The following is a 13,629-nucleotide window of genomic DNA, read 5'->3' as shown; positions in this document are numbered from 1 at the left end:
AAAGGAACTGGTATTTGTAGTGTGCTGTAGTGTGAGGATGTTTTCTTCTTCGTCTGTGTTTTGAACTCTCTCAGCCACCGTACTGGAGGGAAACCCAGAAAAGGAGGAGGTGAGTCGTGTTTCGTTTTCATTCTTATTGACAGTTTATTGCCATCATGTTGTCTGCAGGTAGAGCCTGAGATTGGTTCCTGATACAACAAAAACAACAGACACAACAACTCAACACAGACAGAGAAACAACTGAGGGGCTCTCAGCCAATAGGAGGAGGGTTAGACCATGATGTCATCGTGTCCATATCTGTGTTCCACAGTCCTGACAGTGGCATCGTGCTGTGATGTCACAGACTCCGAGGTTGTGATTGGAGCAGAGGCGTAGGGAATGGGAGGGGCCAATCAGTGAGAGGAGTTCTAGAATGTTCTGGAATTCTGCTGAATTGAGTTGCCATGGCAACGGGTTCCTACCACTCCTCCAGGCCCCGCCTCCCCCCCCCCCAACTTCCAAATCGACAAAAGTAAACAGACGATTAGAAGAAAAACAATAAAATCAACTTTATAAAGTAAAACAAACTTTAGATTAAGATTCTAAATTAACCAGGAAACACACAAGCACACACACACACACACACTCAGACGTCCAACACACAGATGAACACAGATACACACAAACACACTCAGGCCGTTGCATGAGGGCAAAGAAGCTCCCCTTAGCAGCATCCACAAGAACCCAATATTAATGACACTTATAACTTTATGATAATTATATTAATAATAGTGATGATGACATGATGACATCATAAAGCAAAAATCGAAACATGGGGTTAAAATACTCAGAACAGGAAACGAATACATAAAGAAAAAAAACAGCCAATCAGAGGCCCAAGCTGGAAATTGAAAAAAAAAAATCAGAAAAATTAAAAACCATAAACAAAAAGGAAACATCATTTCCCATCAAGCCCGGCGGTGGCAGCAGGTTATCACGATTGTCCCGTGATTGGTCGATACCAGAGACAGCAGACCAAAACAAGGTGGAACTACAATTCCGCTGATGTCATGCTTCTCAGGCCAATCACAATCAGTTCTTGTGTTTTTTGTCATCATCACCGTGGCGACTCCCTCCTTGACTGGCTGAGCGGCCGGAGGGAGCGCTCCCATTGGTTGGTTCTGATCCTTTTGTGAAAAGGTCTTAAAAGTCACAGAGCACAAAAATGCTCCACTCGTCATCTCCCACAATGCCTTGCTCTGTGTGTGGGCGGGGTTTAGGGCAGTGCCCTTAACTCCCAACTCCTCCTGACAGTAAACATGTTGTCATTCAGGGGACACTGAACACACCAGGGCTGCGTTCAGAGTGACGTAGGAAGTTGGAAATTTGTGGCAGGTCGGTTGTAATTACAACTTCCTATGTTTCAGAGGTGCAGTGAACACAACAGTAAAAAAAATGTTTTATCATTTTAAAATGAAAATCTTTGGGGTTTGACCACTGATGATGACGCCCTAGATTTTTTTCAGGTTTTTTTTACATTAATTGATTAACAGCATAATTAAAGAATCATAATATATGGCATTAAACTTACAGCTCAGTCGGACACAGCTGGCTGAAGAAAAGCCCAAACACAAGTATAATGAGAACGAGAACATGTCGCTAACTGTCAGTATGTTGAAAAAGCTGTCTTTAAAGTGACATTAAATGCAACATTATATGACTCAAATGGGAAAATGCCACAGTTTCCATCTTCCTGACGCCTCAGGAAGGCAGCAGTTAATTCCTCGTCCCTTCTCGATGTGGACATAAAATACTAAGTAGTGTCAGATCCTTACAGGAGGAAGTTGTCTCTTACTTTTTAAAAACAAAGCTTATTGTATCGCAGGTTTCTCCTCAAGTGTCTCACTCTTCCGTCTTCTCTGCCTTCGCTTTCTCGCAGCCCTACGTAAACTATAATCCACCACGTTTCATGATTCCTACATCTCCCATAATGCATCACGTCAGGTATCACTTACTACATTTCCCACGATTGCCAGAGACAGTGAACTCACCGTGAGCACATCTCATATGTTGCAGCCTATTTTAAAATAGATTCATCTTCATAAAAACAAAAGTCAGGATACACTTCAAATATACACACAACGCTTTAAAAGATTCAACATGCGAGTCTGTCTCTCATTAACATTTACAACCACACCTCCTCCTCCTCCTCCTCCTCACAGCGTCCTCTAAAACAGACGAGGAGTTTCTCTTTCTTTCAGCCCTGACATCTCATCCCTCCATCTCTCTCTCTCTGTACAGCAGTCAGCTCTCTGCTCTCCTGGAGGAGGCGCCACAGAGCAGCTTTCTTTGGTTTTGTAGCACTCAGCGACGCAGCATTCAAGTCACATGGGAGGGACGCGTAAATACGAGCTTCGAGGGAAAAAGTTCTGCAGCAACGTTTTAAAGAGTTGTCAGTTGATGTCAGTTAAAGTTGTCAGTCAGGTGTTAACTGTTTTACAAAAAGAAGCGACCAAACTGAAAAACCGAGCAGCGGCCGGCTGATATTTCAGTATCGGTTTCACTGATATCACGTAGAACAGCAGTTTTTGTTTGTCTTGTTCCAGACAAAATACAGTAATTACGTCATCTAGATCCCCCCGCACAAGTCAACACCATGCTTTTGTTGGTGCTAAGTTGCAACTTAAATGTTTTTGTTTAATCGTCATTGCTCACAGTTTAGCTCCCTCCTGTGGTGCAACATAGAAACATCCAAATATTTTTATGTTAACTACATAAACCGCTTCCAATAATTAAGTGATAATTTTATTGATTGTGTAAAATGGGTTCAACGTGTTAGCATTGAAGTCATACAAACTGTAATTCCCACATAACATGAATGCTGCCTTGGCTAGGCTAGGCTAAGCTAGGCTAGGTTAAACTTGGGCTTGTATACCACTTGACCACATAAACCTCTCAGACTGAACAGCCATCCCTTGCTTCCTACTGAGGCTAACTGACTTGTCCCAGCTAACACAGGCCTCTCAGGCTAAACCAGACTAGTTAGCCTCCTGGGCTAACAGCGGCTAAAACAGAGGCGCTAAAACTCAAGTCCATCTAAGTACAAACATCCATCCTGCCCAGGAAATCACACCAACGTACTTAATCTTTAAAAAAAAAACAAAAAAACAAACAAACAAACAGGAGACTTCTGCTAACAGGAGCTAGCTTCAGGAGCTAACACATCAGCTTTAAGGCACCTTGTTCTAAACGACTGATCGAGACCACGTCAATCAATATCAGCGATCAATAAAAATCAACAAAACTAAATCATTAAAGTTCGATCCTGTTTGAAAAACAGTGAAAAAAATAAAATAATTTCCTAAAAACAGTGTCGCTATGGCAACAGCTAACCCGTGCTAACATGAAAAGCGAGGAGGAAGCCGCACACACACACACACACACACACACACACACACACACAGCAGGATTAAAAATACAGGATGTGTGTGATGTTAGTTGGTGTGTGACGCAATATGAGAAAAGTGCTGCAACACACACACTTACACACACACACACACTCACACACACACACACACACAGCCTAGTCTCTACAGCATCAGGACCGCCCAGTGTCCTGCAGCCAATCAGAGACCTCCAGAGGTCAGAGGTCAGATGGGGGTCTCCTTGTTGTTTTTGAGGTCCGGTGCGCTGAACTGCCGTCTCATCCTGGGAGGGGTGGTGAAGCCCCACCCCCCCGGCGGTGGCCCCACCCCCACCAGCATGTCAGCAGGGAGGGGTGGGGGCCCGGGGCGTGGCAGACTGTGGTAGTTAGGGTGAGGTCCTGGCTGGAATGGTGCATTGTGGGGGTTGTAGTAGGGGTGGTGGTGGTACTGATGGTGCTGGCGTTGATTATAATGGAAGCCTCCGTCTCTGTCTCTCCCCCCTCCTCCTCCTCCTCCTCCTCTCCCTCCTCCTCTCTCCCCCCCTGGCCCAGGCGACACCCCCCTCCTCTGTCTTGGTCGCCCCTGGTGACCGCCACCGCCACCGCTGTGGTGCTGGTCGTTGTCATAGTTACCGTTGCCATGGGTGGAGCTGTCCAGGGAGTTGCGGCGGTAGCGGCGCTGGTGGTTTTGGTTGTTGCCCTGGTGGTGGTAGTGGAAGGCGCCCTGGTTCCCCTGGTTGCCGTGGTTACGCTGTTGCCAGCCGCGGTGAGGGCTGGGCGTGCGCATGCGGGGGGCGGAGCCTGGAAGGGGAGGGGCAGGAGAGCGGGAGACTGACCCTGAGGAGGCGGAGGCGAGGGAGAGCCTATACCCTCCACTCCTCCCCTCCTCCTCCCTCCTCCCTCTGCTCTCCCCCTCGCCTCCTCCCTCCCCGAGACCCAGGGCTTGCAGGGCGGCGCTGGCTGGTCCCCATGACAACCGGTGGGCGGGGTTACTCTTGAAGGGGAACTTGAGCTTGCACTCCTGGGGAGGGATGAAGCGGCCGGTGCCCGGGAGGTGAACGGGGACGGTCGGGGTGTTCTGACCTGCAGGAGGGGGGAGAAAGGGTGGGGGGTTAGATGTGGTTTCAGAGGGGGGGGGGGAGAGTAAAACCACCCACTGACCTTGGTTCTGGTTTTGTCCTCGTAGTTTCTTGGTGATGTTCTGCTGCTGCAGGTTCAGGATTCGCTGCTGTTCCTGTTTCAGCCAGCGGAGGCGCCCTCTCCTGAACGCCGGGTCCTCGTCCATCAGCCGCTGAACTCTGACCTCCGGCTGGTCCACGCCGTCGCCGCCCCCTCCCCCGTCGCCCCCGTCGCCCCCGTCTCTCTGAGGAGACCCGCCTCCCTCGCCGTTCATGTCGTCGTCCTGGAAACGAAGGAAAACAGAGAGGGTGGATTCAGAGCGGCTGCTGAGCGACGAGCAGCTGACGGAGCGGGACGATGGCGAGCCGGCGTACCTGAACAGGTATGATGCTCTCCATCTTTATCATCCGGTCTCTCAGAGCTTTGATCTCCTCGTCCTTCATGTTGTTCTGCAGCTTCACCTCCTGAAGGAGTCACACACGACGTCTTCAAACGTTTCAACAACAACAGTTCAGCTCACAAACAAAGCAGCGTCACTCACCTCCAGGATGTCGGTCAGTTTGTCGATGTGAGCCTTCAGGTCGTACACTTTCCCTTTCTCTCTCCCCTCCCCCGTCTCTCCCCCTCCTCCTCCTCCTCCGCCTCCACCTCCTCCACCCACTCCTACTCCCTCCTCCGTGGGGGGGCTCCTCTCCTCTCCGATGCCCACGGTGTCGCAGACGTCCTGGGCCACAGCCCTCCAGCTCTCCCTCTCGTTGGAGTCCTTCTTGGCGTACATGCGGCAGAGCTCCTTCATCTTAACGATGGACAGCGCCTCGATCTCCTGACGGGAGTGACGGAAATCACCCAGAGCCACCTGAGGGGGGAGGGGGGCGTTTAAACACAAGGTCTGTAGAAGTACAAACGGTCCTGGTTTGACTGAGGACATCACAGACCTCGTAGCAGATCTCTTTGACGGCCTGCATGCGGAGGTCTTCGATGGTCACCCGTTTGGGGTCTTTGCTGATCCTCCTCCTCTGAGGGATCTGGTAGACTCTGAGAGGCTCCCTCCTCTTCCCACTGCTGGGCAGACCACAACGCTTCACTATGGACTGCACCTGCAGGCAGACAGGTGGAGACACAGACAGGTGAGACACAGACAGGTGAGACACAGACAGGTGAGACAGTCTGTAACTCTGGTATTTCATGTTTTTGTGTCTGACAACATTATGACAGGATTCTTACAGAGTCAGATCCTTTTAGTTTAACCAGAAACATCTCTATATGTCAGCACCAGACTCCATTAGATAAAAACAGGGATTTAACCAGGAGCTGCTGGAATACCACTGCCTCCATCTGTTAGTGTGTCTGTGTTACTGTGAGACTTTCAGTGGTGGAAGAAGTAATCAGATACTTTACTGCAAGTAAAAGTACCACACAGTAACACAGACACACTAACAGATGGAGGCAGTGGTATTCCAGCAGCTCCCAGTAAAATCCCTGTTTTTCTCTATGGAGTCTGGTGCTGATATAAAGTGAAGTTTCTGGTTAAACTAAAAGGATCTGGTCCATAGCAGCATTAATCTTCCTGTTTACGTCCCGCAGCATCTGAGGACCTCACTGATCTACACCAGGTGTGTTACCTTGTTGGCAGGTAGTTTCTCTCTGAGGGAGGAGATCAGCCTCCAGCTTTCCTCACAGGAGCGTTTGTCGGAGTCGTCGCCGCTGTCGCTGTCGGCATACTGAACACACACACACACACACACACACGCAGGTTTAACAGTGTTAGCTACCAGATAAAGCTGCTTTGAATCGAACAGAAACCGACCAGCCTGTGTTGCTCCAGCAGCAGATCGGCCTCCTCCTTCTCTTTACGGTACTGAGTCTCCATGTCCTGCAGTCTGCGACACAGAGAGCACAGAGGCTGTGACCGCGGGATGAAACTGGGTGATTGTCAGTTGTCAGATTATTCAAACTGTTCATGAACGCATCATCATCGCCCCCTGTTTGTCTCTCTACCTCTTCTCCATCTCCAGTTTGATGTCGATGCCTTGTTTCTCCAGCAGTTCTCTCTGAGCGTAGTTCCAGTCCTCCGGCTCCCCCTGCTGCTCGGCCGTCACGCTGCGCTCCCTCTCCAGCCGCGCCTGCTCCGGGTGGTTGAACCGGAACACGTGGTTCTTCCCCATCACGATGCGGTTGCCTGGCGACGGAGACAGAGGTGAGGGGAAGTGAGGTGGGTTCATCTCAGGGAGTAGGGAAATTTGTGCATGATATGAAAGAGGAAATTTGCAATGTTCACTTGGACAGATTAGATTTTTGTGGTCAGAGGTCAAAGGTCAAGTTCGAATCCCGTGAGTGCCGTTACCTTGTTTGAGGACAACGGCCTCAGTGATCTGCTTCCCGTTAACGTACGTCTCCGCGCCGACTAGCGGCTCCAGAGTCACGACCACTGCAGAGACAAACAGAAGTCCATTCAAAGAACTGTCGATTTTAACGTCTGCACACAAAACAACATCAACAACGGACGGATGTACAGTCAAACACACACAGCACAGAGGGGGGAGGGACGGGGGGGCACAGGAAACATGGATGTGAATATGAAGGTGACGTCACCATGGCAACCAGTAACAGTGACTGTTTAACGATACCTGACTGATTTCCTGGCAGCTTTTACAGAGAGAAGAAGAAGAAAGAGAGTCACTCGCTGAATGCACACACACACAGGTACACCTGTCTTTGTGGGGACCCATCATTGACGTAATACACTCCCTGGCCCCAAGTCTCAGTCCTAAAACAGCCATTTAACCTTGTGTACTGGAGAATAAATCATGTTAAATAACCAGAGCTCACAGGTGTCATTTCACAGGTTTCCAGCAGCTGCTTTATTTCTGAATAGTGAAAATGTCAGTTAATCGGCTGTTATTATGCTGAGCACTGCAAAAAACTAAATCTAAAAGAGATGAAATATCTTAAAACACAACAGCAGAAAAAAGAATCCCAGCATGTCCCTCCAGGGCCTCTGTAAAGCTGAGATAGTTTAGCTTCAGTTTGGACGAATCAGTTGAGGTTTGTGAGCTGCAGCTGCTGCAGTTTGTCCACCAGAGGGCGATCTAAACTGTAAACTCTCAGCACAGACAGGTCTGTGTTGTTCTGTGCTGCTATCTCAGACAGACAGACAGACAGACAGACAGGCGTCTCACCTTCTCCCTGGTCGTTGGTCTCACTGACAAACACACAGTGAATCTCCTTTATAAAGTGACCGGACAGTTTAATGTCGACGTCCTGTTGTCCAACCCTGAAACACACAGACAGAAACATCATTTAATGATCCAGTTCACACTGAGCCAGTAACTAAGTACTCAGGTACAGTTTTTAGATACTTTTACTTGTGTATTTACAGTTTATGGTCATTTAAACGTCACCTCATAAACAGTACATTCACTGAGCAGAACACAGGAGCTGCTGGAAAACCAACAAACTGATTCAACAAAAGAATTAAGAATGACAGTGACCTGGTGAAACCCTCCTTAATGTAGTAGAGGAGACACTCGGACATCAGAGGGTCTTCATTCAGGTTGACCAGGTGAGGCGTCTGCAACACACACACACACACACACACACACAGGATGTACATCAACATCAGTCACACTAACGTGATCAGTCTCTTTAAAACAACAGAAGAAGAACTCACTCCTTTAGGAGAGAAGACGCCCAGCGTTCCTCCATCTTCTTTAATGGACACGCCCATTTCTGCCAGCAGGGCCTCTCTGGGCGAGCGAGGAGACAGAGAGAGAGAGAGACAGGAGAGGAGAGGAGACAGAGAGAGAGACAGAGAGAGGAGGAGAGAGAGACAGAGAGAGAGGAGAGAGACAGAGAGAGAGAGAGAGAGGAGGAGACGAGAGAGAGACAGAGAGAGATTTTGATTTTTAACAGTACTTTATTTACATTTGGTTTAAAAATCACACGGACAGTTGTACGATCAACAAATCAGTTGAGGAAAGTTGTAAATATTAACTCTGTGCCGGTCACTCTGCACAGCAGCTCCTCATGAGCCCATTGCTGTTCAAACACATCTATATTCCCTGTGATCCTGTGGAAGCTGAACTCCAGCCTCAGTCTGGCCTTCACGTTGAGCTTCCACAGGGTCACAGCGTCAGTAATCGGCCCACCCTGCAGTTTGTCTCTACGAGTCAGGTAGATTGACATTTTTGCTTCACCAATTAAAAAGTTCAGGAGTTGACACTTTGCTTTTTCTGTTTTCTTAAAACCAACTCCACAAATGAAAACAGGGGCAGTAAAAACAACACCAAACAGGTTAAAAACACGAGTTAAAACGTTAAAAATCTCTGCCAGTCTCCTGCACTCAGTAAAAACATGAAAGATGTTTTCAGTCAATCCACAGAATGGGCACTCATTCACAACACTGGGATTAATAACAGATAAAAAGGCATTGGTTGCGATAGCACCATGTAAAATCCTCCACTGGAGATCTCCGGTTCTCTTTTTCACAGGAGGTTTATAAAGTGTTCTCCACTGTGGGCTCAGGCCGCCCAGCCTCTCAGTCCACACACACTCTGCTCTGTCACACAGCCGTGTTTTGAAAATAGTTTTTACACAACTTGTGTACAGAGTTTTTTTGTCAGCCTTGTGCAAGCTTAGTGTTTTTTTGTCAGTGCGCTTCAGTAGGGGGGCCGCTGAGCTCTATGAACCCAGGGCACAGGTGGATCTCTGGGTACGGGTCTGTGGGGTCAGGCTCAGCTTCTCCCCTGCTGTGTTTAAGGAGCAGGACTCTCTCCTTCTCCGTCAGCCTCTTCTTCCAGAGCTCCAGGCTCCTCTGCGTCAGACGGACAGAGCGCAGTCCCAGCACAGAGCTCAGAGCTGTGCTGTCCATGAGCGCCGGTCCTGCTGCTTCTACCAGCTGCTCCAGGCAGAACATTTTTGATCTGCACAGCGCCCCCATCAGCCCAGGCACGGTGCTGCAGCACACGTCCAGTTTGGCACCACAGATTAAAGGCTCCTTCAACAACCAGTACAGAGAGTCACACTTCTCACTTCTTTTACATTTAAACAGCGCCCAGGATTTAAAAACACCCTGATAAAAAGGAGGCAACCCACCTAACTTTAAAAACTTAGAATCAGTTAAAAACAGAGCAGCATCCAGCCCCAGGTTATTAACACGCCTGAGTATGCAGCTGGCCACGTCTCTCCACACCAGATCCTCAGGTCCAGTCAGGTATCTCTGAATAAACTGGAGCCTGAAGGTGGCGGCCCTGCTGGCCAGGTGGACCAGGCCCTGGCCTCCCTCATCTCTGGATAAAAACAACACTGATTGTGGAACCCAATGTAATTTATCCCAGAAAAAATCAACCATCTTTGCTTGTATCTGAGCAATAAGACCTGATGGAGGGTCCAGACAGGCTAACCGGTGCCACAACAGAGAAGCCACCAGGTTATTCAAAATAAGGACCCTCCCTCTAAAAGACATCTGTGTGTGGATCCACCTCCACTTAGCCAGTTTATTATCTACTTTATCTATAATGTTTTCCCAGTTTTTCTTTTCGATGTCGCTGTTTCCTATATAAACACCAAGATATTTTAAACCCCCCCTTTTCCATGTGAGGCTCTGAGGGAGAACAGGGAGGCCCTCACGCCACTCACCAACAGCAAGGGCTTCACTCTTCCTCCAGTTCACCCTCGCAGCCGACACAACAGAAAACTTCTCGATCACAGAGTTTAAAACACACACGTCTTGTTGATCTTTAATAAAAACAACGACATCGTCAGCGTAAGCAGATAAAACCACACTGCTGTTAAAACCAGGTAAAATCAGGCCTCGAACAGATGACCTTATCTTTTGTAGGAGGGGTTCCAGGGAGAGTGCATAGAGCATCCCAGACAGAGCACAGCCCTGCCGGACGCCTCTATGCACTCTAAAAGGAGCACACAGGCCGCCATTAAACTTCAGCACACTCTCAATGTCACTGTACAACACCTTGATCTTGGCTATGAGACCAGCGCTGAACCCAAACCTCTCCATAACCTTCCAGAGGAAGCCGTGTTCAACGCGGTCAAAAGCCTTTTCTTGATCTAATGAGATCAGTCCAGTGTTTATGCCTAATGAACTGGAGACCTCCAAAACATCCCGAATGAGGTAGATATTATCTACCATGGACCTGCCGGGCACACAGTACGTCTGGTCCCGGTGGAGAATCTGCTCCATGGTTCCTCTCAGCCGATTGGCCAGAGCTTTGGACAGAATCTTGTAGTCGGTGCAGAGGAGAGAGACAGGACGCCAGTTCCTGATATCCTGTAAGTTGCCTTTCTTGGGCAGGAGGGTGATGATGGCTCTGCGACATGACAGAGGCAGTGACCCTGACACCAGGCTCTCATTAAAAACATCTAACATGTCATGAGCCAAGATGTCCCAGAAGGCTTTGTAGAATTCCACAGTGAGGCCGTCGATGCCTGGAGCCTTTCGCCCCTGCATACTCTGCAGTGCAGCGTACAGCTCAGGTAGAGTCAGTGGGCTGTCGAGCTGTGAGTTAGTCTCACTGGACACTTGAGGAAGTCCACCACAGACCTCCTCCATCAGTTCCTCATTTCCCTTAAACTCACTTTTAAACAAAGAGGTATAAAAGTCAACAGCCCTTCTCCTTATCAGGCCTGGCTCTGTCAGCTCTTGTCCCGTCTCAGAGAGTAGAGAGTGGATCTGTCTCCTCTGCCCTTGTCTCTTCTCTAGTCCAAAGAAGAAACTCGATGGAGCATCCATCTCTGTGATGTTCTGAACCCGGGACCGGACCAGCGCACCCTGTGCTTTAGTGTCCAGCAGGTTGGCTAATGCCATCTTTTTAGTCTTGAGGATTTCAATATATCCTCGATTTCCTGTGGAGTCACTCACACACTCGAGATCCACAATATCAGTCTCCAGATCTCTGATAGATCTGGTGATGTCTCGTGTGACATTGAGCGTGTGCTGCTGACATAGAAGTTTAATTTGAACCTTTCCATGGTCCCCACCACTGCCTCAGACTGACAAACTCCTTTTTCTTCTGTCTAAAATCATTCCAAAACCAGCTTAAAGCCTCTTTGAAAGATTTGTCGACAGTTAAAACAGAGTTAAAATGCCAGTAGGCGCTTTTATGTAAAATGTTTCTGATAAAAACGTTACATAAAACCAAAGAATGATCTGTAAAACCAACTGGTAAAATCCTACACGTTTTAACAGCACTGACTCTGTGCTTAAGAACATAAAACCGATCCAGTCTGGCCAAAGAGATGGTGTTTTCTCTAACGTGGGACCATGTGTACTGTCTGCAGCCTGTGTGCATCCTTCTCCACACGTCCACCAGGCCATGAGACGAGACCAGCTGCCTCAAGGCATGCTGGGATACTGGATGAGGCTCTGCATGGTTTCGATCTAAAATCTCATTTTCAGTGCAATTAAAATCCCCGCCCACGAATAAATAATCCTCCGAGCTACAGCTGTTCAAAACCTCATTCACTTTTTCAAAGAAGTGCTTCCTCTCTGTACCACTGTTTGGAGCATAGATGTTGATAAAAACCACATTAAAATGATCAAAATGAGCTTTGGCTAAAAGGCACCTCCCCTCCACAACAGGCCTGACCTCCAGAGAGGTTGGAGTGAAACCTCCAGAGAACAGGAAGCCCACTCCACCACTGAGGGTGGTGTTATGGCTTAAAATCACTTCTCCTTCCCATTCTCTGGTCCAGTCGGCCTCATTCCCAACATCGCTGTGTGTTTCCTGTAAAAACAGGACATCAATGTGTTTCATTTTAGCCATTTCAAACACTACTGCTCTCTTCCGTGATTCTCTGGCACCATTAACATTCAGACTGCCTACTTTAAAAACATCCATAATGATGAAGATGTTAAGAACAAGACTAAAAACAATCAAAGAAATAAATAGAAATAAAATCTGTTCTTTCATCATCATTAAGAGACGAGTTGTTTTCTGACTTTAATGATCAGTTTTTTCAGTCTGAATATTTCTTGGTCTGTCAGCTCTGACTCAGCTCTGTGTTTGATGATATATCTGGCTGACTTATAGAAACCCTGCATGTCAGGGAAGTACTGCTCTAACATAAGATTCCTCATTCCTTTGGTCTGCTGCAGAAAGGACTTGAGTGTATTTGCAGGATAGACCTGAGCAGCAGCCTGCTGAGTGTGAGACAGGTCACTGCTATCAGACACACAGCCTTCAGTGTCACTGCTGTCAGACAGAGCTGCTCTGTTCTCTGCAGCACTCGCTTTACCTGCTAGACGTCCGGCTTTACCCCCGACCTCCACGCTCACCATGTTTCTCCTCTTACTACGCTGTTTAAGAGGAGCAGACTTCCCCCCAGCCTCACAGGCCTCCATCTCTTCAGCCTCAGCTACTGTGTTCTCCTCACACAGCTCACCTGTTACTGTACCTGCCTCACATGACTCACCTGTCACCTCACCTACCTCTCCTTTCTTCCCTGCTTCACCCTGGTCACCAGCGACCTCAACTCCTTCACACAGCCTCATCTGTTACTTTACTAACCTCACCCAACTCACCTACAGCCTCACCTGCCTCTTCCACCTCACCTGGTTCACCCACCTCCCCAAGTTCACCTGCCCTTTGGTTTTCATGCCCACTTCACCAGGAACCTTACCTGCCTCTCTCCCTACACCTGTTTCACCCACATCCTTCACCAAATCACCAGCCACTTCATCTGAAGTATCACCTCTCACCCTAACCTTACCTGTCACCTCACCTTTACCAGTCACCTCACCCGTTTCACCTCCCACCTCCTCCTCACCACTCACCTCAGTGCTCTTTTCAACCTGGCTCTGATCTCTGTAGCCTGTTGTTTCTCTGCAGCTCCTGCATCTTTCCCTCGCACTGCGGCAGCGGTCACCGCAGCCGCACGCCTCGCCGCCGGAACGGGTCGGCCAACGGCCGCGCCGCAGCGCGTCACCGCCCACCCCGCCGCCGGAGCGGAAGGTCCAGCGGCAGCAGCAGCGGCGCCAGCCGCGCTCGGGGGGACAGGGGGGGGAAGCGCGGTTAGGACAGGCCTTGATTAAATGTCCCTCTTCACCACATCCAAAGCATTTTACAGAGGATGATGTTGCAAACAGAAT

At 48.7% G+C, this 13,629-nt stretch overlaps 1 protein-coding gene across 1 annotated transcript in view; it reads right to left on the bottom strand.

Annotated features, from left to right (window-relative positions):
- Positions 1-119: 119 nt before the first annotated feature.
- Positions 120-13,629, bottom strand: part of LOC108892368 (kinesin-like protein KIF1C) — a 40,772-nt gene continuing 27,262 nt past the window's right edge. The window contains 14 exon segments of the mRNA XM_051072669.1: positions 120-4,193; positions 4,196-4,307; positions 4,309-4,487; positions 4,566-4,806; positions 4,898-4,987; positions 5,065-5,379; positions 5,459-5,620; positions 6,146-6,244; positions 6,331-6,403; positions 6,522-6,702; positions 6,868-6,951; positions 7,703-7,797; positions 8,015-8,094; positions 8,194-8,269. Coding sequence (XP_050928626.1) covers positions 3,631-4,193; positions 4,196-4,307; positions 4,309-4,487; positions 4,566-4,806; positions 4,898-4,987; positions 5,065-5,379; positions 5,459-5,620; positions 6,146-6,244; positions 6,331-6,403; positions 6,522-6,702; positions 6,868-6,951; positions 7,703-7,797; positions 8,015-8,094; positions 8,194-8,269 — 2,350 coding nt within the window. The 3' untranslated portion in view covers positions 120-3,630.

The sequence above is a fragment of the Lates calcarifer genome, linkage group LG9 (genome assembly GCF_001640805.2).
Source record: "Lates calcarifer isolate ASB-BC8 linkage group LG9, TLL_Latcal_v3, whole genome shotgun sequence".
Taxonomy (NCBI): domain Eukaryota; kingdom Metazoa; phylum Chordata; class Actinopteri; family Centropomidae; genus Lates; species Lates calcarifer.
This window is presented reverse-complemented; position numbering and strand designations above follow the sequence as displayed.